The sequence below is a fragment of the Populus nigra genome, chromosome 3, assembly GCF_951802175.1.
Source record: "Populus nigra chromosome 3, ddPopNigr1.1, whole genome shotgun sequence".
In the NCBI taxonomy this organism is placed as follows: Eukaryota; Viridiplantae; Streptophyta; class Magnoliopsida; order Malpighiales; family Salicaceae; genus Populus; species Populus nigra.
Window position 1 is genome coordinate 7,527,661 of NC_084854.1, and position 20,520 is coordinate 7,548,180.

General features: G+C 35.0%; 2 protein-coding genes across 6 annotated transcripts; one reads left to right on the forward strand and one right to left on the reverse strand.

Annotated features, from left to right (window-relative positions):
* The first annotated feature begins 552 nt into the window (after positions 1-552).
* LOC133689371 (uncharacterized) lies at positions 553-8,007 on the forward strand. 4 transcript variants are annotated; one of them, XM_062109210.1, is made up of 10 exons: positions 555-954; positions 1,061-1,323; positions 1,814-1,919; positions 2,177-4,827; positions 4,920-5,078; positions 5,212-5,391; positions 5,634-5,828; positions 6,387-6,485; positions 6,570-7,196; positions 7,408-8,007. In XM_062109210.1, exons 2-10 carry the CDS (start codon positions 1,075-1,077, stop codon positions 7,735-7,737), a joined length of 4,596 nt encoding a protein of 1,531 aa, XP_061965194.1. In that variant the 5' UTR covers positions 555-954; positions 1,061-1,074; the 3' UTR covers positions 7,738-8,007. The 4 variants fall into 4 exon arrangements, with proteins under 4 accessions (XP_061965196.1, XP_061965194.1, XP_061965195.1 ...); XM_062109211.1 differs by having other exon boundaries at positions 1,064-1,323; XM_062109212.1 differs by having other exon boundaries at positions 553-1,323; positions 2,183-4,827.
* Positions 8,008-9,231: 1,224 nt separating this feature from the next.
* LOC133690251 (protein EMSY-LIKE 1-like) lies at positions 9,232-14,303 on the reverse strand. Of its 2 annotated transcripts, XM_062110480.1 has the most exons (11): positions 14,007-14,303; positions 13,205-13,407; positions 12,968-13,077; positions 12,765-12,885; positions 12,372-12,518; positions 11,924-11,992; positions 10,932-11,165; positions 10,782-10,850; positions 10,635-10,698; positions 10,048-10,131; positions 9,232-9,521 (listed from the first exon to the last, which is right to left on the reverse strand). In XM_062110480.1, the coding sequence occupies exons 1-10, from the start codon at positions 14,032-14,034 to the stop codon at positions 10,082-10,084; spliced, it is 1,095 nt and encodes a 364-aa protein (XP_061966464.1). In that variant the 5' UTR covers positions 14,035-14,303; the 3' UTR covers positions 9,232-9,521; positions 10,048-10,081. The 2 variants fall into 2 exon arrangements, with proteins under 2 accessions (XP_061966464.1, XP_061966463.1); XM_062110479.1 differs by lacking the exon at positions 9,232-9,521 and having other exon boundaries at positions 9,844-10,131; positions 14,007-14,302.
* Between the last annotated feature and the right edge of the window lie 6,217 nt (positions 14,304-20,520).

The following is a 20,520-nucleotide window of genomic DNA, read 5'->3' on the forward strand; positions in this document are numbered from 1 at the left end:
CCATCACCCGAACAGAGTCAAGAAATAGAATAAATTTTATTAAACAGAAAAAGATAAGAGGATGGTCCCCTCCACCCACACTCCTAGGTTTAATTCAGCCATGGTTTTTTTTTTTTCCAGTCTTGATAAATTAATAAATAAATAGAACGTTTGATATTATGGTTAAAATATTATTTATTTAAAGTTTAAATTTATTTTTAAAATATTTTTAGATTATTTTAAGAATTAATGTGAAGAATAAAGTTTTTAAAAATAATATTATTTATAAAAAAATACAACTTGGAACGCTATATCTGTCTGTCACTGTCCCGTAGGAGCACTTAAAAACAATCTAAAATGGAGAAGAGGCCCTTCTCCTCCCTTCACGCGTTTGTACATTTGACGTTGACCTCTCTTTTTCGTTCGGATTAGGAGGGACGCTCTCGTAAGCCCTCGCCTCGCCTTCTGGAAACTTTTATTTTATCATTTGATTTGATTAATTGATTGCTTAACATAGGGCAGGCAGTAGATAGTACAAGGCTATCATCACATCGTCATCTTCAAGATTATTAGATTACAAGAATTTCTCGCAATTACAAGATCGATCCTCTTAATCCTCGCTTTTTTTTGGTATTTTTTTAATAAACTGTGAAAAAAAAAAAATGAAGAATGATACTGAGCTTGGAGGAACATTATATATTAGAAGAGAGAGGTGGCTGTGGCTGTGGCTGCCTTCTTCCCAGCCAGCCACACAGCTGGTTTTGATCCATTTTAAATGATATTTTTAGGCTCTTTATTTACTATTTATAAATATATGACCGTAGTAATAAATAGTAAATCTTAAGATCTAATCCTTCTTCTCGTTCTCAAATACCACCACAGCACAAACACTCCTCCGCTTCTCAGCTCTCTTTCTCCCTTCTCCATTTCCACATTCTTCCGCTCCCATCTCCAACCACCGACTCTACCGCTCCGGTGACTGACTCTGCTCTCACAATATCTCGCCGGCCGAGATCTATCTCTTTCTTTCTCTGATCTGAATACTTGATTCGTCTATTCATCTTTTATTTTGTTTTAACAGTAGTAGAGGGTGCAATGTCGGCGGATTTGAATGTGAATCAAATAGAGGAGAAGATATCTGTATTGGATCAGCCTGAAGAATCCGCTCGCGTTGATTGTAATGGGAATGGCAAGGTTAATGATCATCATGGCCCTGATCCTGTCTGTGCCGAAGACTCTGTAGCTGATCAGGTTGGAGAATTGAAGGCTGATCGTGTCGAATCCGAGTCCATTACTGGGTTCCGTGACGACGACGATCCGATCCAGAAAGAAGAAGATCTTCAGGCAAGGGCTTTGCTTTTCTTATTATTCGAATTTTACGTCCATTAGACTGGCTTGGCTGTGTTTATTGATTTTTCTGGCTTCTTTGGATTAATTGTAAAACAATTTTTTTTTTAATTGTAATGTGGTCGCTAATGGAAAAAGGTTGATGGTTTGAATAATCAAGCATGTCGAATAGGGGTTCAAGGCTCGTCCATTTAGAGTCCGGGTCTGTTCGTTCCTTTTCTTTACTCTGAATCAGAGGTGTCGTTCAGGATCTTGGATTCCAACTTCCGAGCTGTTTTTGGGCTGAGTATCTAGGTAGCGGTATTGTAGGTTTGTAACCTATGAGTGTGCCTTTTGTATCCGTGCTGTATGGCTGAGTAATGAGGATGCGATCTGTTCTGTTACTTTTACACTTTCCTTTTGTTCTCTTTTTTTCCATATGCTGATAAACTTACATTACTATTAACTAGATGCTTCTCTTAAACTCGTATTTTATATTTTAAAACAGGCTGTTGAGAAGGGGAGGGAGGAAAAGTTGGCGGAGATACCAGAAGATCATGATGTAGAAGGGAACAAAAAGGAGTTAATTAATCATGCTGAACTCTCAAATGCAGGTAACTTATCGATGTCCTGAAATGATTGTCTAAACCATAAGCAATGAATAAAGACTGTACTTGCAATAAAACAATTAAGAAATTGATGCCTTTTTCGAACATCTAGAATCCACATATGCTCCCGCTACTAAACTGTTCCCATTTCACTTTGATAGGTTTTTATTTTCACCATGGGGCTTTTTTTTGTTCCTTTGAAGTGATGTTTTATATCTTTCGAACTAATTTGTGTTCTTTACTTGAACTTTCTGCCTGAAAAGTGGCAGAAGCTCAGGAATCGCAAGACACAAGTGTGCATGTTGCTGAATCTGAGCTAAATCAGTCAAATAATGATGAGGTGATGGTTGAGGAGGAAAGCAAATTGAATTCGACAATTGACATAAAAGAACATGAAGATTCGCAGGCTGTAGCTATCAATGGTGTTCATAATGATTTGGATTTGGATCAGCAGAGGGACCTGGCAGAAGCTCAGGAATCGCAAGACACTAGTGTGCATGTTGCCGAATCTGAGCTAAATCGGTCAAATAATGATGAGGAGATGGTTGAGGAGGAAAGCAAATTGAATTCGACCATTGACATAAAAGAGCATGAAGATTCTCAGGCTGTAGCTATCAATAGTGTTCATAATGATTTGGATTTGGATCAGCAGAGGGACCTGACAGAAGCTCAGGAATCGCAAGACACTAGTGTGCATGTTGCCGAATCTGAGCTAAATCAGTCAAATAATGATGAGGAGATGGTTGAGGAGGAAAGCAAATTGAATTCGACAATTGACATAAAAGAACATGAAGATTCTCAGGCTGTAGCTATCAATGGTGTTCATAATGATTTGGATTTGGATCAGCAGAGGGACCTGGCAGAAGCTCAGGAATTGCAAGACACTAGTGTGCATGTTGCCGAATCTGAGCTAAATCAGTCAAATAATGATGAGGAGATGGTTGAGGAGGAAAGCAAATTGAATTCGACCATTGACATAAAAGAGCATGAAGATTCTCAGGCTGTAGCTATCAATAGTGTTCATAATGATTTGGATTTGGATCAGCAGAGGGACCTGGCAGAAGCTCAGGAATCGCAAGACACTAGTGTGCATGTTGCTGAATCTGAGCTAAATCGGTCAACTAATGATGAGGAGATGGTTGAGGAGGAAAGCAAATTGAATTCGACCGTTGACATAAAAGAACATGAAGATTCTCAGGCTGTAGCTATCAATGGTGTTCGTAATGATTTGGATTTGGATCAGCAGAGGGACCTGGCAGAATTGATCACCACTGAAGATGTTGCTGAATCTGAGCCCAGTCAGTCTAGGAATGATGACGAGAAGGTTGAGGAAAGCAAATTGGGTTCTGAAGATTCTCAGGCTGTAGTTAGCAATGCTGCTCATAATATTCTAGCCTCAGATCAAGAGAAGGAACTGAAGGAATTGATGAATAATGATGATGTTACTGAATTCAAGCCAAAACAATCTAGCAATGATGTGGAGAAGGTAGAGGAGGAAAGCAAATTGGACTCGGCCATCCATGTAGAAGAAATTGAAGATTCTCAGGATTTAGTTATCAATGGTGTCTGTAATAGTTTGGATTTGAACCAGGAGAAGGAACTGCCAGAATTCATCAAGGATCTTCCTCTGGAAGATTCTGTGGAGGAGTCTGGGGATCCCCTCAAGCAGAATCTGGAAACAGCTCCATGTCCAGTCATGGCTGATGAAAAATTGGAAGCAGAATCTGCTGAAGGCCCTACATCTGATGAAAATAGAGATGGCTTGCCTGCTGGTCATGCTCAAGATACTGCTGCAGAAACTCAGGTTGTTGATGACCTGGTTGATGCCAAACAAAATATATCTAAGAGCTCTTCTGAAAATGTTGAACTTGTAGCAACTTCTGATGCTGAAACTGGTCAGAGTTTTCCAATTTCTAGTGATAATGGTACAACAGGAGATGAAACAAGTCACATCCTTATGGATGCTGTGCAATCAGAAGTGCCAGATGCTAATGGCCTTGATATTCATGAAAAAGGAGGTTTGCTTACTAGCCAGGAAAGTGCTTCACAAACTGTTCTTGTTAATGACTTTGTTCATACACCCGAGCAAAACCATACCTTAGAAATCAGCACAGAAGTGTCCTCCCCTGCCGTTCTCGAGGAAGCACCTGTTGAAAGTAGTGAAAGTTTCCCAGTTTCTCCTATCAATGATATTGGAGCAGAACCAATTGTCAGAATTGAGGATTCTTGTCCAGTAGAAGATTCCAAGTTATGTGATATTGTAAGAACAGAGACCAAGGTTGATAACATAGGTGAAAGTGCTGATTCTCATCCTGTTGATGATTCAAAAGTAGAGGCTGAAGTTGAGAATGTCCTTGTTGCACCAAGTGGCCATGCTAATGATGTGAAGCTAGATATTGGGGCTAGTTCCCATTCCGTTGAATCTGATGAGAAAGTATCTATTTTGTCAATCGGTAATGTGGATGTAGAATCTGAAGTCACAGAAGCAGTGAACGAAGGTGATAGCAACAGAACTTCTGTTTCCATTGACAATCCAGATGGAGAAACCTTTAAATGTGATTCAACTGGGAATGAAAGCTACATGCCCAAAATTGAAGTTCAAGCAGACTCAGAAGTTGAAAATATATCAACTGCAGCAAGGGAAGAAGTGCCCAACAGAGATGGCCTTGTGTCTCAGCTTGAGGGTGAGGTTAGTAAGAATGAAACTCCCAAACCTACTTCGGAAGACTCTGCGGTTGTTACCTCTGATGAGCAATATGTTGTTGCTGAGCTGGGGAAAGGGCCATTCTACATAATTAAGGTTCCAAGATTTGATGAAAGAAATTTAAGAGAGAAGGTTGAAGATGCTAAATTTCAAGTTGAGGAGAAGAGTAAAATCCGGGATGCTATTCAAGCTCAAATCCAAATAATAAAGGTTAGATTTTTTTTTTCCAAATGCTCCATTATACATCTGAAATATTTTAATTATTTTCTGTCAACATGATTGGTGAAATGTTTCCCTGTTAGGCCAAGCGTAAAGAGTATGAAGATAGCTTTTTAGATGCCAGATCAGAAGAGAAAGCTGCACGTGACTTGCTTAAGGCCAAGCGGAAGGAAATAGATTCTGTTCAATATATAATTAACAGAACGAGGAATGCCCTTGAAATTGAGGAAATTGATGGCAGGGTATGCATGTTTCATATTTGTTTTTTTAATATTTTTTTCCAGTTTCTTAACACATAAGTTCAAAAGTTATTCTAAAATGCTTTTGAAACAATGAAATGTGCTCCTATTTTGGCACTTAACTGGCTGCAAACAGATACGCTCTATGGAACACAAGATACAACATGAAACCCTGCCTTTGAAGGAAGAAAAGCAGTTCATTCGTGATATCAAGCAGTTGAAGCAAATTCGAGAGCAGTTCTCTTCTAATATGGGCAGCCAGGATGAAGTTCAGCAGGCTATGGATCAGAAAGATCAAAGTGAAGAGCGCTTAAAGGTACTATTTGCGGTAGCTAGGGTCATTTACTTAGCTAGGGTCATTTCTGCCAGGTGCAGTACCAGTTGACTGCTGTCTTCTACTGATTGTAGTGGAAGTGGAATACTGACTCCAAGACAATTTGTGTTCCAGAAACCTAATAATCAATTGCTTTTTTTTTCTTCACTTTATTAGTCACACAGACAGGTCTTTTATTATTGAAGTAGCATGGTTAACTTGTTGAATTGTTTATTTGCATACAGTCTTTGAGGAAAGAAGCAGATGTATTGAGAGACAGCCTTCTCAAAGCTGAAGCAGTCACTGAAGATGCTAAGAAGAAATATAATGATGAACATGAGAAGATAAATCAATTGCTATTTCAGCATAGAGCTGCTAATGATATACGACAAGAAGCATTTGTGCATTTGCAGAGTTTGAGGAAACAATTATATGAAAAGGTATGCTACTATATTGTTTGAATGTGCATATTTTGAATTTTTTAGGTTAAGAACTTTTGATAAAACTGGAATCGTTTCTGCTGTGGTGATTTAAGAAAAAAAATAATGACAATCACAATACCTTGAATATTCTGTTATAAAGTCATGAATGTTGATATAATTTTTTCTATTGAGTTGGTGTCAGTAGGCGAGCACAAGGTGATTAAGACTTTAATTGAGTTTTTGGTTGAACATAGATAAGGAAGCATTATAGGGAATAAATTTAACTACAAAGGATCTGGAGTTGATGAGGCAATGAAACTTTTGCTAACAGTGTTCTATGTGCTATGACTTCTGAATTGTATGTCACTGGTGTTTCCTCCTTCTTCGTTATTCCCACTGCATACTAGTTTTATACATAGGGGAACACAGTTTGATATGTTTTATTCTTCAAATCTCTCCCTACTTCCTTTTTTAAATGCCTGCTGCAAATAATAATTTTAGGTTTGTGTCTGAAGCAAAGATAGTCAAATTACGCAAAATGAATAGACTAAAACTACATTTCCCTTGAATTCGCAGAGTAAATTTTTTTACAAGTACAAAGATGATTTAACAGCAGCAACTAATTTGGCATTGAAGGGAGATAAAGAGGAACTTCAACGTCATTGTGCTAACCAAGTGAGTAAATGCAGTTTACTTTTTCTTTTGTTCCTTTTCTTTTCTATTCTCAGCCATGTTTTGACTTAATAATCTACAATTTAGGTGGAGAGAGTTATGGAATTATGGAATAACAATGACGAGTTCCGGAAAGAGTACATGAGTTCCAACATGAGGAATACATTAAGGAGACTGCGGACATTGGATGGTCGTGCACTGGGCCCTGATGAACAGCCACCCATTATTCCAAATGTTGTTAGTCAAAGAGTGACCAAACACAATGTTGCACCATCAGCTCCTGCTCTTGAAGTAGAAAAGCCAGTTACACCTGTGGAGACCCAAAGGATAGATGAAAAATCCACAGCAAAGCTTGGGGACAAAAAGAATCAGACTGTTAAAACTAAAAGGCAGGCAAAACCTGCTTCCTTGGAGAATGGTTTGCCAACTGTTTCTGGAAGAGATCAGATTGAAGAATCAAGACAAGAGGAGAATAAGCTTACGAAGGAGGAAGAATCAAGGCAAGAGAATAAGCTTACAAAGGAGGAAGTTGAGTTAGCCAGGAAGATAGAGGAATTGAGGAAGGAAAAGGAAGCAGCCATGTTAAAGGAGCAACGGAGATTGGAGGAGAAGGCCAAAGCAAAAGAGGCAATGGAGAGGAAAAAACGAAATGCAGAAAAGGCCCAGGCCAGGGCTTCGCTAAGAGCACAAAGGGAAGCTGAGCAGAAAGAGAAGGTAAATTCCGAACATATTCCTATATTGAGTGTGGTACTATCGATGTCATTCCAACCTTGCAAATATTTGGCCAAAATTTGTTAGTGTTAAATTTTGTATTTTAGCTATTTTCCCTGTTTCTCTGCCATCAGATATATTGCATGTCAGAATTTAGTCTTTTGGCTGTTCAGTCTTGTGAATTAATTGGCTGGGGAACTATACATTAATGTAGGAAAAGGAGAAGAAGGCAAAGAAGAAGGAAAAAAGGAAGGCAGCCGCAGAGGATACTAAAGATATCGATGAGGTTGAGTCTGCTCCTAGTTCTGAAACTCCAACTGAAACCAATGAGTCTGAAAGAACCGAGAAGCCTGTGACTGTGGCAAAGAGGCCTCAAAAGCAAACAAAGGCAAAATCTATGCCTCTGCCTCTTCGCAACAAGGGTAAGAGAAAGATGCAAACATGGATGTGGGCCCTTATCACACTGCTGGCTGTTCTTGCCTTGTTTTTTATGGGGAACAGCAGCTTCTTCAATCTTGGGCTGCAACAAAGGTTTGGCATCTAAATATATAATATTGTTTTTCTTTAGATAATAATCTACATTCTACACAGAGGTTTGGCGGGGTTTTCCTATAGATATTTAATTAAGCAATTCTTTTGTACTCTTCCAGTGTTCTTTTCCATCGAAGTATGATTTACTTACTCCCTGGGTTTTATTTCATACACCCCATTAATAGGTTGGTTTTTTCTGTTATATGCCAACATTAACACACATATTCTGGTATTGCTTTCATTTATTTAGTGTGATATATATAATACAATAAGTTTTTTGGCCTCTCTTTCTGTGAATTTGTGAATTCTACTGCTGCCTGTCGAGAAAACCAATGATTTCAAATGATGTATGTTAAGGCTTCATGCTAATCAACTGAATGATTGAATGCATTCAAAATCCCTACAAGATTCCCGATGAGCTGTTTGCTGCTTTACTCTTGTATCTTAGTCCTACCATCTCAATCTCTGCATTCTGCAACCTATTAGCATCATCATCTTCAATCTCTATCACCCCTCTAACATCATCATCATCATCATCATCAGTTTCTTCAACCCTTGGCATCAATCCCGTTCCTTTTGTGTGAACAGCCATTGAGTGTTTGTTCTGGGTTTCCCCCCCCCCCTTCGTTTCGTCATTGAATATCGCATCCTACCATACCCAGATGGCATACCTCTTCATGCAAGGATCTTCAAGCCCATCCAAGGAACCACAAGACTACAAGAGCTACACCACCTCATCACTCACTGCTGTGCTTTAGTGCTGCAGTACAGATGCATCCGTAATCAAAACTGGTTTGGGAGGTTGGGGTATGACAAAAGTATGGAACTTGAGAAAACTTCTAAGCATTGTCTAGCTTAAGGTCAATTACGCCTCCCAACGAACAAGGGAAAACAAAAAACCTTTAGAAATATGCTCATCAACGTTGTTCATTCAACCATATTGGCTATTAAGAAACAAGACATGGACTTTTTATTTCTTTTCATTTATCAAAAGAAGAAAAGAGGGAGCTTATTTTACAAAACTTCACAATGAAGAAAAAATAACAAGAATTCATATATCCCCATGCATAGAAGCATGTAGTTGGGAAAGACGCCACATAAAGTGGCAAAATCGACAAAATTCACACCAGCCACGCCACTTTCCCAACACAACAACCCCTCATGGAAACACACCACTTTCCCCACCAGTTTGTTTTGTCCAAAGTGGAGCATAAGGGGATTTACGAATACAAAAAAAAAGAAAAAGAAAAAGAAAATAGAAAGATCATCGGGCACAAGTACGTCAACGACGGTTACCGCATCAACAATAGCTTAAGTCATCCAAGTACTCTATTATCGTTATTCGGCAATTTGATGATACTTAAAATTTTATTGATATATTTTGTTCTTAATTAATCTTACATTAAAAAAATATCTTTTTTTTTTTTTTTTTTTTGTAGAAAGCTTGATGAAAATTATGATTGCAGAATCAAGCTTATCAACGTTTTTCATTCAACCATATTGGCTATTAAGAAAACAAGATCTGGACTTCTTTTGTTTTTTTTATTTCATGTATCAATGCAAGCAAAGAAGAAGCTTATTTTACAAAACTTTAAAATGAAGATTAAACAACGAAAATTTCATATTCCTAGCATTAAGCACAAAACTGAGCCTGTAGCTATACTTTCTACAACGAGTCTTGATTTTTTCAATTCAAGCAATGACCGCTGAAGCGCCATTGCTGTTGCCTCCATATATTCTGCCATTCCGTTCCTCCGGTTGCAATCCTCCAGGGCTTTAAACTCTTTTAAGGGTGATCTTTATTGCGAGATCAATCAAAGAAACACGATGGTTAAATAGTGGGCAAATTATATGGATGGTAACTTGTTGGCTGGCCAACTGAAAATAGATGAAATAAGAAAAGTGAGGGTAGGGTAGGGCGGGAGATGACACGTACTGTTCCTTTATATCTTTTTTTTTTTTTTTGGGGGGGGGGGCAAGAATAACATTAATGGTGGTTTAACCCCACCCCATGCTATTAGAAAAGGTAGCCACAGTATCATCAAGAAGAAAATCTTTACAAAGTTATATGTCATCGGCTGCCATGCATTATTTTACAAGGACGTGACTGCTCTTTGGATGAAGGTTGAAACAATTAACTCTTTCAATTAAAAGGCTCCAAGTGTGCATAAAATGAATATCAAGAAGACCACTTGGATAAAAAGGATAAAATCCAACAAAAATAAATGGATTCAGGAGGGGAAAAAAAATTGTAGTCTTGCTGTTTGAAGTAATTCAATGCTACTCAATAAACACTTCTAAGTGCTATTAGGCCAATTCTTACTACGAGCCTCCAACGTTAGCTGGTTTCATCGACCTCATTCCTGCTCCTCCATTGCTTGCCCATGCAAGAATCGTGGATCTCCATCTGATTTGAGGGGAAAAAGGTGCAAGAATTTTAGAGAAACGAACATGAATAATCCTTAGGAGGGCAAACTACTTGTCAGCTGCTTCATTATAGTTTTACTTGTAATTAGCTGACGAGTCCAAGCAAAGCCTTCCATTGGCAAGTGCTTTAGACACCAAGTAGGTTTTAACTGCTCTTTCAATTTTATTTCCAGCAATCCAAAAACAAAAAAAAATACTGGTACCCCCCTGATGTTATTTCCTTGAGAATTGGACACCGCGTCTTTAATTTATGAAGCATAGAACGAGTGGATAGCAATTAAGTGGAGTATATCTATTCATATTCCACATTTAATCACCCAAAAAGCGAAGGAAAAATTAAATGTTTTCCTAGATGCAAGAAAACAATAATTTCTATTAGCCCCCAGTGAAACTATTCACTTAAACACAGGATACTGCCAGCTCCAAAGAAACAAAATATGCAGCAAGATGCAAAAATATCTAAAATGTAAACATATTTATTACCACTTTCTCCGTCAGATGCATCTGCGAGCCTTGCAATTGCATCAACAAGTGCTTGTTCATGCTCCTGCATTAAAATACCAGTCAAGTCTGCCGTTCTAAAAAACCAACAGTTAGTCTGCACTCAGCATGATATACAAATTGTCTTACTTTTAACATTTTTTTGGCCTTCTCAAGCTCAAGAGGATCAGGATAGCTGACACCAAAAACCCTCTCCACCTGTTTAAGGTTTCAACGACAAATGAACAAGGTAATGTTTACACATAATAAATGTAACAAATTCCAAGCTATTTCACACACCTCCTTAACTAGGGACTCTGTGTTGAGTAATTCAATATTGTCAGAAAGTTTCCTTGCAATACCATTCTGCATTCGAAAAAATTCCCTTTTTGATTGATCCTTAGTGGATCCCCTCCCTCTTACAGAACTTGAAATAAGACCACCATGGCTCATAGATTTTTTCATTACATGGCCTGGCCTGCCATGAGAAATTCCAGGATCTTCAACTTCCCAACGAAGGTCCTCAGGAGCCATCTGTAAAAAGAACAGGAGACCATTCCTTTTTTAAGAGAGTAAAGATAACATGGATATACAGATGGAAGCCACACCCAAACCTCTCTTTCAGTTTTTTTATTTATATGGTATGAACATCAAACCAAATTACAATTCTATCACTTAGCGATTTCCAAAAAACTTTCAGAATACAAATATTGGAACATTATACAAGCAATTATTGGGAATCAGAAGATAATAAATAATTCATCTTCTCCCCCCCTCAACAGACTGGAAGGTAACACCACCCATACCGACCCCATCCAAACCTTCAGCTCTAAAACATGGCTCAAGGTTAATAAAGATACCTAAGATCCCTAAATCAACCAAAACAACATCGTGCAAACAGAGATAGAGATGGGGGTTGAATACATTCAATACGTGATCAGCAGAAAATCTCTCTCTAAAAGAGTACGCAACTTACTTTTAAAGAAAAACTACAAAACCATGCACCAACAGCCCCATCTTCAACCTACTGCTAGACTCATTGTTCACCAGCCATACCAATCCCATAACACGATTCCAAACTCAGAATTGGTTTTTTTCTTTTTCTCTGCATGTGTCTGTGGGTGCACACTGCAGGGAGTTACAAAGTGCACATTTTACATGCGTGTGAAAATAATCTTGGCAGTCATACAGATTTACAAATTCTATCATCTTTGTGTAAAATGGCTGCTGCAAAAAGGTGGCGGCTACGTAGGAGGATAAGTATTTTAGCTCATGAAATACTATAAACTTACCTCATTGAGATCAACCCATTCCCATGTCTCATTTTCAGTATTCATATCATAGACCAGAGCATGTCGAGCCTGCAAATTATCAAAATCTAAGTCACTACAGCTGAACATCCACCACCTAAAGAACTTACTAAAAACAGTGAACATCCAGGGAACCATAACAAGAAAGTATCTATGTTGTTTTCAACATACAAATTAACAGAATATTGTGACAGAAATATAAAACAAAGAGCCTTTTAACAACAGAAACATGAATATTGAAACAGAGATAAAGAGGTCATGTTTCTTCACAAGGGGAGACTTTCACAGCTGCAAAAGAAGTAAAATCTTGAGCAGGCCATTGGTTTCAGAACATGCTAAAAATATCTTTTACTTGTAACCGCCATTGCTTCATTCTATGATTTGACTCAACAAGAAATATCAAACATGCCTTTTAAAACCTCAAACATACCTCAGCAGGGTTATATCTAGTTATGACAGCCTTGTAGAAGTTGTTGTCCTCAGGCCATCTTGTCCACACTTCTTTTCCAATTTCCTTATCATCATAGGCAGAACCATGGTTGTTGAAATGTTGATTTCTGGGAGGACCAGTGGGGTACTGCACAAAATTAAATAAAGGATATATTAAGGTATGGTTGACCCAGCAAAAGAAAATGGGAGGAGGAAATGCAAGTGAAGACAATGCATTTTTAAAGTTATATCACAAAAAGTCAGCGCACAGAACTAGGTTTTCTACTATGGATTAGCAGCTTTTCAGTTTGCAGCTGAAGATGATGAATGCATGGATCAAGGTATTGATGAAGGTTACAAAGACTGTCATTGCATGAAATACTAGAGAAAATACCACCAGGGAAGTCTTCTGTTTTTTACGGGATGCAGAAACAGTGGGACTGGACAAAACATCATGAACAGACTGTGAAGCAATGAACCTGGGAACTTGCTGGCCACCTGCCTCTCTCCACTCCCTATACCATTACCAAGACTTTAGCCATTCCATACAAGTTATACTGATAATCAAGTTTTAGAAAACTCATAGAGCATGCAAACCTTATCCTTTGAATGATATCGTCTCTATTGACCAATGTTAAGATCTCTCTGTGTTCATCATCTGACACCCTGAGCTCTTTCCTAAGTTCTGTAATCAAACCCTCCTTATCCTGAAAAAAAAGACATTGCGGAACATCTAAATCTTATCAGATATAAGAACGTTTCCCCCTTCTTATGATATGGACAAAAAATTAATCCTCAAGTATAAGAAGATACACCAACAGAGAAAGTCAATACCCAAGAAAGTTGATCAGACTGAGCCTTAAAAGCACGAAGTACAGCCCTATATGCTTCTTGTTCGAGATGATGAATTTGGGCCTCCATGTCAGCTTGCACTCTAGAATATGTTGCAGAAATCACAGCAGATTGCCCACTTCCTGGAGCTCTTCCTCGTCTTACAAGTCTATTTTGATTTGAGGGCGGGAGATCATCATCAGTACCTGCATTTTCCGCAAATTCTTCCACTAAACATCCATAATTCTATAATTCCTAATCCAATCTTCATGCAACATATCAGCTTCACATGCACAGAATCACATTGAAGCTCAAAACATTGTGTGATGTAAATACGAATTTGTTTCTTCCACTTAAAATTCTACAAGCACATTATTACATATTCAATGACATTTGGCAGCAAGTAAAACTGGCACAATCTAAATCAAGTGAAACAGAAACCAGAATCAAATTCTGATGCTAATTGCCTTCCAAAAAATAATCACAGAGTCAAAATTCAACTAAATCTCCAAAATGAAAACACTATTCCACATTCAAACTCTAAACCCTAATTCCTCCAAAACCCACGTCCCAAACTTCCTCCATATCACAGACTCGCCATAAAACCAATACCCCTATTAAATTTATGAAATTTAAAACCCTAGATCACAAAAAGCAAACCCACATAATTCTTTGAAAAGAAACAAGAAGAGAGATTGAATAAAACTAATAAAACAACAAACTTCATGTTGCATACAAGGTGAAAAAAGCAATTCAGGGAAAGAAAAATAAAACAAAACTGAGAGAAGGAAACAAAAGAACATACCACTACTGTCTGAAACTTCATATTCCATAACAAGAAGAATCACATGAAAGATGCGATTTTTTCTATTCCATTGCAATTCCCAATAATCAAGACTTAATTTTGAGAGGTCTTTCAAAGGTTAAGAAATGGGTTTCTTCAAAATTCTTTATGGGAGGTAGCAGGGTTTTGAGAAAAAGAAGAAATGGGTTAAGAGCAGAGCGAGGAAGAGGCAAAGGAAACGACTTTTTATAGTTGTTGTTGTTGGAGAGTCTTGGGTCTTGCTCTAACGTCTCTGAGCTGCGTATCTTTTATATAGAGAATTTGCCTTGGCCTGTTATGAAACTGGATGGTGGGGTTCTTTTTGACTTTTTACTTCCTAATTAAACTTTATTTTCCCCTGTAGATTCATCAATGTACCCCAGCAGTTTATACTTTTCTAATAGTACCCTTCTGGTTTCCAAGAGTTTCAATGAAACCCCTGACTATTAAATAGCCTTCTTTTTTAATTTTCTTTTTGAATTATTTTTAGGTTTATATGAGATATTATAATGTACTTATTGGACAAGCTTGAGATGAAAATGATAGAAAATAATAATAATAATAATATAGTAAAAAGGAAAAAACAAATTTGTTTTTGTAAGTTATTGGTTAACCTTGAAATGTATCGAAAATCATAAGAAACTTTGAGAAATTTTTAAGGATAAAAATATAGTTTACCTAATTTTAAAAGTATTAGTAATAAAAAAAGAAGATATTATTAACTAATGTTTTATTGTTCATCATCTTACATTAAATTGTTCACCCCATTGTTTATATCTAAACTTTCCTTTTAGATTTATGAGTTTCTTTTTACTTCAATTTTTAAACTTTATTTATTTATATTTCAGTCCTTCTAATTTATATTTTCATGATTTTATGTGTTGACTTTTTTTTGCATTGTATTATCTTGCATGTGCCATATGACATAGAGTGTACTAAATTACACTAAATATTGATATTATCAAATACAAGTATGAGGTTAAATTAAAAAAATATATTAAAAGAACAGAATTGATATTAACAAAAAAAAAATTGTGTGACATTTTACACTTTAATCCCTGCATTTTATTAATTTTATATTTCTATCATAAAACTTTATTATTTTTTATTTTTAGTTTATAGTTGTTGAGGAAAGAAAAAGAAAGTCATTAAAAAAGGGAACAAAGAGAGAAAACTCTTGAGTAACCAAATTTCATCTCTCAATAACTTTGAATTTGATGTCTATAAAATCTTCTTTAAGAGAAAAACTTCATAAAAGTGGTTTTATATTTAATGATGTTGGAAAAAGTAAATCCAAGCTTGAATTTGTTTTTGATTTGATTTGATTTTAAGTTTTTATGTCAATTAAAATGTGTTTTGTGGTTTTAAATGAGGTTTGTAGAATTTTATTTTTTCATATTTTTAAATGAAAAAATGTTAAAATTTTTGAGTTTGGATTCAAAAACTCACTTGATTTTCAATAATCTTTTATAATTAAAAATTATTGTAGAGGATAACATGTCATTCAGTGCCTTTTAAAAAAATTTATGGCTTGGGTTCAAAAGTCTATGCAGGCCTAAGCTTTATTCTATTATAACTTCTATTTTTTCTCCTTTTTATATCTAAATAAAATCCTACATAGATAAATAATTATAATATATTTAAAAAATTATTCAATCATCTCATGCTTTTTAAATAAGATTTGGTCTATTTTTTAATATAATACTTCTTATAATTATATATGAAACTAAAATTCACAAGTTTTTAAACAAATTACACATGAATATTCAATGAGGATAAACTATATATTTTTTTATTATAAATTTTTATATTATTTTCTAGAATTAATTATTCTTCAATTTTTATATGGTCACTAAAAAATAATTGAAACATTATATCCTATTTCTTGATTTAAAAATGCTTTACAGATTATGATTATGATAAGGTTTTTTTTGAAAATCCATGCTTTTGATTAAAAGAAATTAACGAGTAATGAAAAGGGAGTTTAGGCTAAAAATATCATTTTTTCCTACTGAATTTAAATCATTTGAGTTCTTAAATTTTTGTTTTAATTACTTTAAGTTTGTGTTCAAATAATCATATATATTGTTAATAAAAAAATTATGGTTTTGTCAAAATAAAAAATAAATAAACAAGAAAAATTAATTTTAATAGTTAAAATTAGAAGATTTTATCTCGTTAAATTATTTACAAAAGGATTTATTTGATAATATTTTAAAACTTTAGGGAATAAATTTTTTTATTAATTAATTCAATATTAAAACTTTAAGGGGGACATTGATATAATGGACACCTTAGAGGAAAAAACCAGAATTGCCTTAAATCTCAAGAAATATATTGAAATTAACCCTTCATAAATCACTAGCTCTAAGATTTGAAATTTATTTTCTTTAATATATATCCATATGATATTGATTTTGTACTGAAACAAAAATCGAAAACAAGTTTTGAAAAAAAAAAAAAAGGTTTTCAAAACCAGTTCAGTAGTTTGTTAAGTGGTGTTTGGTATCTTTGTGTTCTTGATTTTTCAAAAGCATTAAACCTTAAACTTTTAATGGCACCAAGCACCCTCTCTCACATAATCAGCATATGTTTTGGGAATGAAATTGGGTTCAGAGTCGGGAAATGAGAATGGACGCACTGAGATTCAATCTCAGACCAAATCCGAGGTGTCTAGCTTTCAGTCAAGACTATTACTTAGGTGCTTAGGATTTATACCAATATTTGGTTCGAGATGTCTAGGTTATGGGTTGACACTTGGTCCTGAATGCTTGTTGTTCGGACGAGGACTTTTGGGGTTGACACAGGATTGACCAAACTATTACTTAAGGGTGAACTAGATGATGAGTTTCTAAACACACACACACACACACACACACACACACACACACACACACACACACACACACACACACACACACATATAATGGAATTTGCAGTTTTTTTTTTCAACATCAGTCGGTAATACCTTTAATAATTATTTAAAAATATATTTTTTAAAAATCTATTTAATTGAACTAGAAAAATAGTAATACTCAATAATACTAAAAAAATAAACAACAATAACAAATAAACAACAATAACTAAAAAATATTTTTACCTAACCTAGAAAACCTATTCCAGAACCCATAATCCAGTAACAAATAAATTATTTTATTTGAAATTGAACAACATAATTAAAAAAAATCCAACTAAAATCCAACAAAATTGATCTCATATGAAAACAAATCTTACAACAACATTCATACAATTATTATGAATATAAAAAATTAAAAATAAAATAAAAAACAAATATAATGCAAAAAAAAAAAACGCAAAAAAGAGAAGAAAAAAAATCTTACCTTAATTTGATTGTGAGTGAAGCTGAGAAGATAAAAGAAAACACAAATTTATAAAGTATGTTAATTAAAAAAAACTGAGAAGAAAAAAGAAGATGAGAGGAGAAGACATACTTGCACGTGAAAGAGAAGATAAGAGAAGAGAAGATAAGAGAAGAGAAGATAAGAGAAGAGAGGAGAGGAGAGGAGAAGGAGTTGAGGAGACAACAAAAAGAAAAAAAAAGGGATATTAGTGTTATGTACATAAGGGAAGAAGAAGAAGAAGAAGCGTATTTGTTATAAAATGAGGGATTTTAGTTTTTTTATTAGGGCATTTTACTTATGTTTTTACTGATGAATAATTAAATATTAATATTTTTAACCATTCCGTCTATGATTCTGTTGGTATTATTTAATTTAAATTTTCAATTTAATTAAAATTTTTTAGAAACCTCGCAAATATCACTAATGACTTTTCAATCCGTTAGTGATTCTATTTATAATATTTAATTAAAATTTTTAATTTAATCAAAAATTTTCAGAAACCACCTAAATATTACAAACAACTTTTCAATCCGTCGGTGATTCTGTTTGTAATATTTAATTTAATAATTTTTTTTCAAAAACCCTCCTAATATCACCAACAACTTTTCAGGCCGTCGTTGATTTTTTCTGTAAAGAACAATAATTAATAGTACAATTAAGAAGTGAACAATTCCAGAGCTCTCTGAAATATATCGACATAATTTATCTCTTGGTGATACCCTTTGTAATTAACATAATGAACAATGTCAGAGAGAAGAGAATAATTTACCGACGGTATTTAATACTGTTGGTAATGACGTTTGTATAAATGACATGTCATCGTGCTTTTTATTTTATTAATTCCTTCTTTTCTCACTGTAATTCTCTTAATATATATTGAGAGAATAGTTCCATCGGTGTTTAACGACGAATATAGTGATAGAATATTCCGTTGATAAAATTTACTATAATCTACCGTCGAAAATATTCTGTCGATATTTTTATTTGTATTTATCAATTTTCTAATAGTAATTGTTAAGTGGATCTTTGTTAAGGATGTTTCCAAGTAATCCTTGATCAGAAAAAAATTATAATAAAACTCAAAATAAACATTGTTATCTCTACAAAATTGATGAACAGACAAGAGGGTTTTTGTAATGTTAGGAACTAGAAGTTGTTTTTGCAAAACAAAGGATTTAGAAGAACTTGATAAAATGGAAGAACTAGTTTTAGTAATTCGTAGACCTGCACTATTACCAACTTGAATGTGTTCTGTTCCATCATAATCATCATGCTTGAGGTTGAGATTGGTTAAGTCATTGGTAAGATGATGTGTTGCACCAGTGACTGGATGCCACACAGGGTCTGCAGGTTAATTCGTTGCTACTATCATACCTGGAATATTGTTATCAGATGGTTGATTGGTGTCAAAGACATCAGACCTAGAGTAGCAAGTCTTGGCAGTGTGGCCTAATTTATCACAAAGCTGACAGTAGATGGGATCTCTGTTGAATTGACCTCGGGCATTGGTGTTAGAGTAATGAGTACCGTGATAACCACACCCTCGTCCTCGAAAGTCTCCACGACTGCGAGGTTGAAAAGAATTGTGTTGACGAGTAGAAAGATTTGCAGAATTATTGCTAATAAAGGATGCAATATTGTTGGCAATGATTCTAGACTCAGTAATTAACATTAATGAGTATAGTTCCTCTAAAGTAATTAAATCCTGTCGGGCAGTGACAATGGTGACCAAAGAGTCGTAATCATGTCCAAGTCCAGCAAGAAGATAAGTGATTGTATCATCAGATGATAAAGGTTGGCTAGTAATGGCTATTTCATCAGAAATCTTTCTGATGTTGAAGAAAAAATCAGTGGCTGATTGAGAACTATTGCGGAGAGTGAAGAGTTGAGAGCTAAGATGAGTAACACGAGCTTTAGATTGCGAGGCAAAGATTTTATTCCAACACTTGCCAAACATCATATAAGGTTTGATGAGAAGCAATTTGAGCTCCAATAAGCTCGTGGACATTATGGCACTCAGTATCAAGGCATCCTGACAAATCCAATGAGAGTATGCAAGATTTAGACAAAAAGAGAAAGTGGTATTGATGTTTATCTACTGTATGTTTTTGTATTGTTTACAGAATGTTTATAAAGTAAAAAGGTGCACAACAAGTGCTAAGATTTATGCAAGCATAGATTTGATCTGGGAAGGAATCATCCCCTAAACATTCTCCTAAGCAATTAACTTTAGCTAGACATTAGGAGTTAGGAGTTAGGAGTTAGTGAATGTGTAATCTTCTGCAATCCTTTTGTCCTTAGCTAAACATCAGCAACCCTTTGGCATGCTTCCGGCACCGTACCTCGGTCACCACAACCTCCTGGAAATGTTTCCCTTTCAAGACACCACTGAGGATTCGCTGCATGCATTTTGAAAGGAAAGACATACATGCTTGACTAAATTATTCTCTGCATAGAAAATTTTAATTAGCGATCAAATAGTAATTGATTATTCAGTGTTATTGTTAACATATACAACCTTCTTTGAACAAACAAGTACTAATTAATAGCTTTGTAAACTGATTTACCTTGAGTATAATTGAAGAGGCATAACCCAAGAAATGAACAGAAAGATGTGTGGCTTCACGAAAAGATGAATGACAATAATAATAATAATAATAATAATAATAATTTTTGAGAATGAAGAAAAGAATTAGTTGCCCATCAATGTTGGTTTTGTTCATTAGATGTTCGAATTTAAATCTTTCCTCCATGAAACAAGTGTATGCATGTTTATACTTTCAACTAATAAAAATACAAAAAAAGTCGTGTGGTGGTGACAACTAACAACTCAAAATTACTAATAACTTATATCGGTAAAACAATAATTACATTTCACTATAACTTTGATCAGGTACATTTTCAAGATGTTTATCATGTTTGAGTATATATAAAGAAGAAAGATTTGTTATTTATAACACAATTAATATCAACATGTAAGAGAAGGTTCCATTCCAAGTTCAAAGTTTAAAAGATATTTTGCTTTTATATAAAGAAAAAGATGATGAACAAGATGAAGAAGAGCTTATTAATTTTTATGACCTATTATATAAGCTCGAGGAATTTGCAACATCTATCATAAGGTCTTGTGTATA

What these genes read in the sequence shown, in the direction of transcription:
- LOC133689371 (XM_062109209.1), top strand. Translation starts at nt 1,075, where the DNA reads ATGTCGGCGGATTTGAATGTGAATCAAATAGAGGAGAAGATATCTGTA. An exon ending in AGAAAGAAGAAGATCTTCAG is followed by an intron (nt 1,324 to 1,813) that starts GCAAGGGCTTTG and finishes ATTTTAAAACAG; the next exon opens with GCTGTTGAGAAGGGGAGGGA. An exon ending in GGAAACAATTATATGAAAAG is followed by an intron (nt 5,829 to 6,386) that starts GTATGCTACTAT and finishes TTGAATTCGCAG; the next exon opens with AGTAAATTTTTTTACAAGTA.
- LOC133690251 (XM_062110480.1), bottom strand. Translation starts at nt 14,034, where the DNA reads ATGGAATATGAAGTTTCAGACAGTAGTG. An exon ending in AGGCCAAAAAAATGTTAAAA is followed by an intron (nt 10,699 to 10,781) that starts GTAAGACAATTT and finishes ATTTTAATGCAG; the next exon opens with GAGCATGAACAAGCACTTGT. An exon ending in TGCATCTGACGGAGAAAGTG is followed by an intron (nt 10,132 to 10,634) that starts GTAATAAATATG and finishes CCCTCAAATCAG; the next exon opens with ATGGAGATCCACGATTCTTG.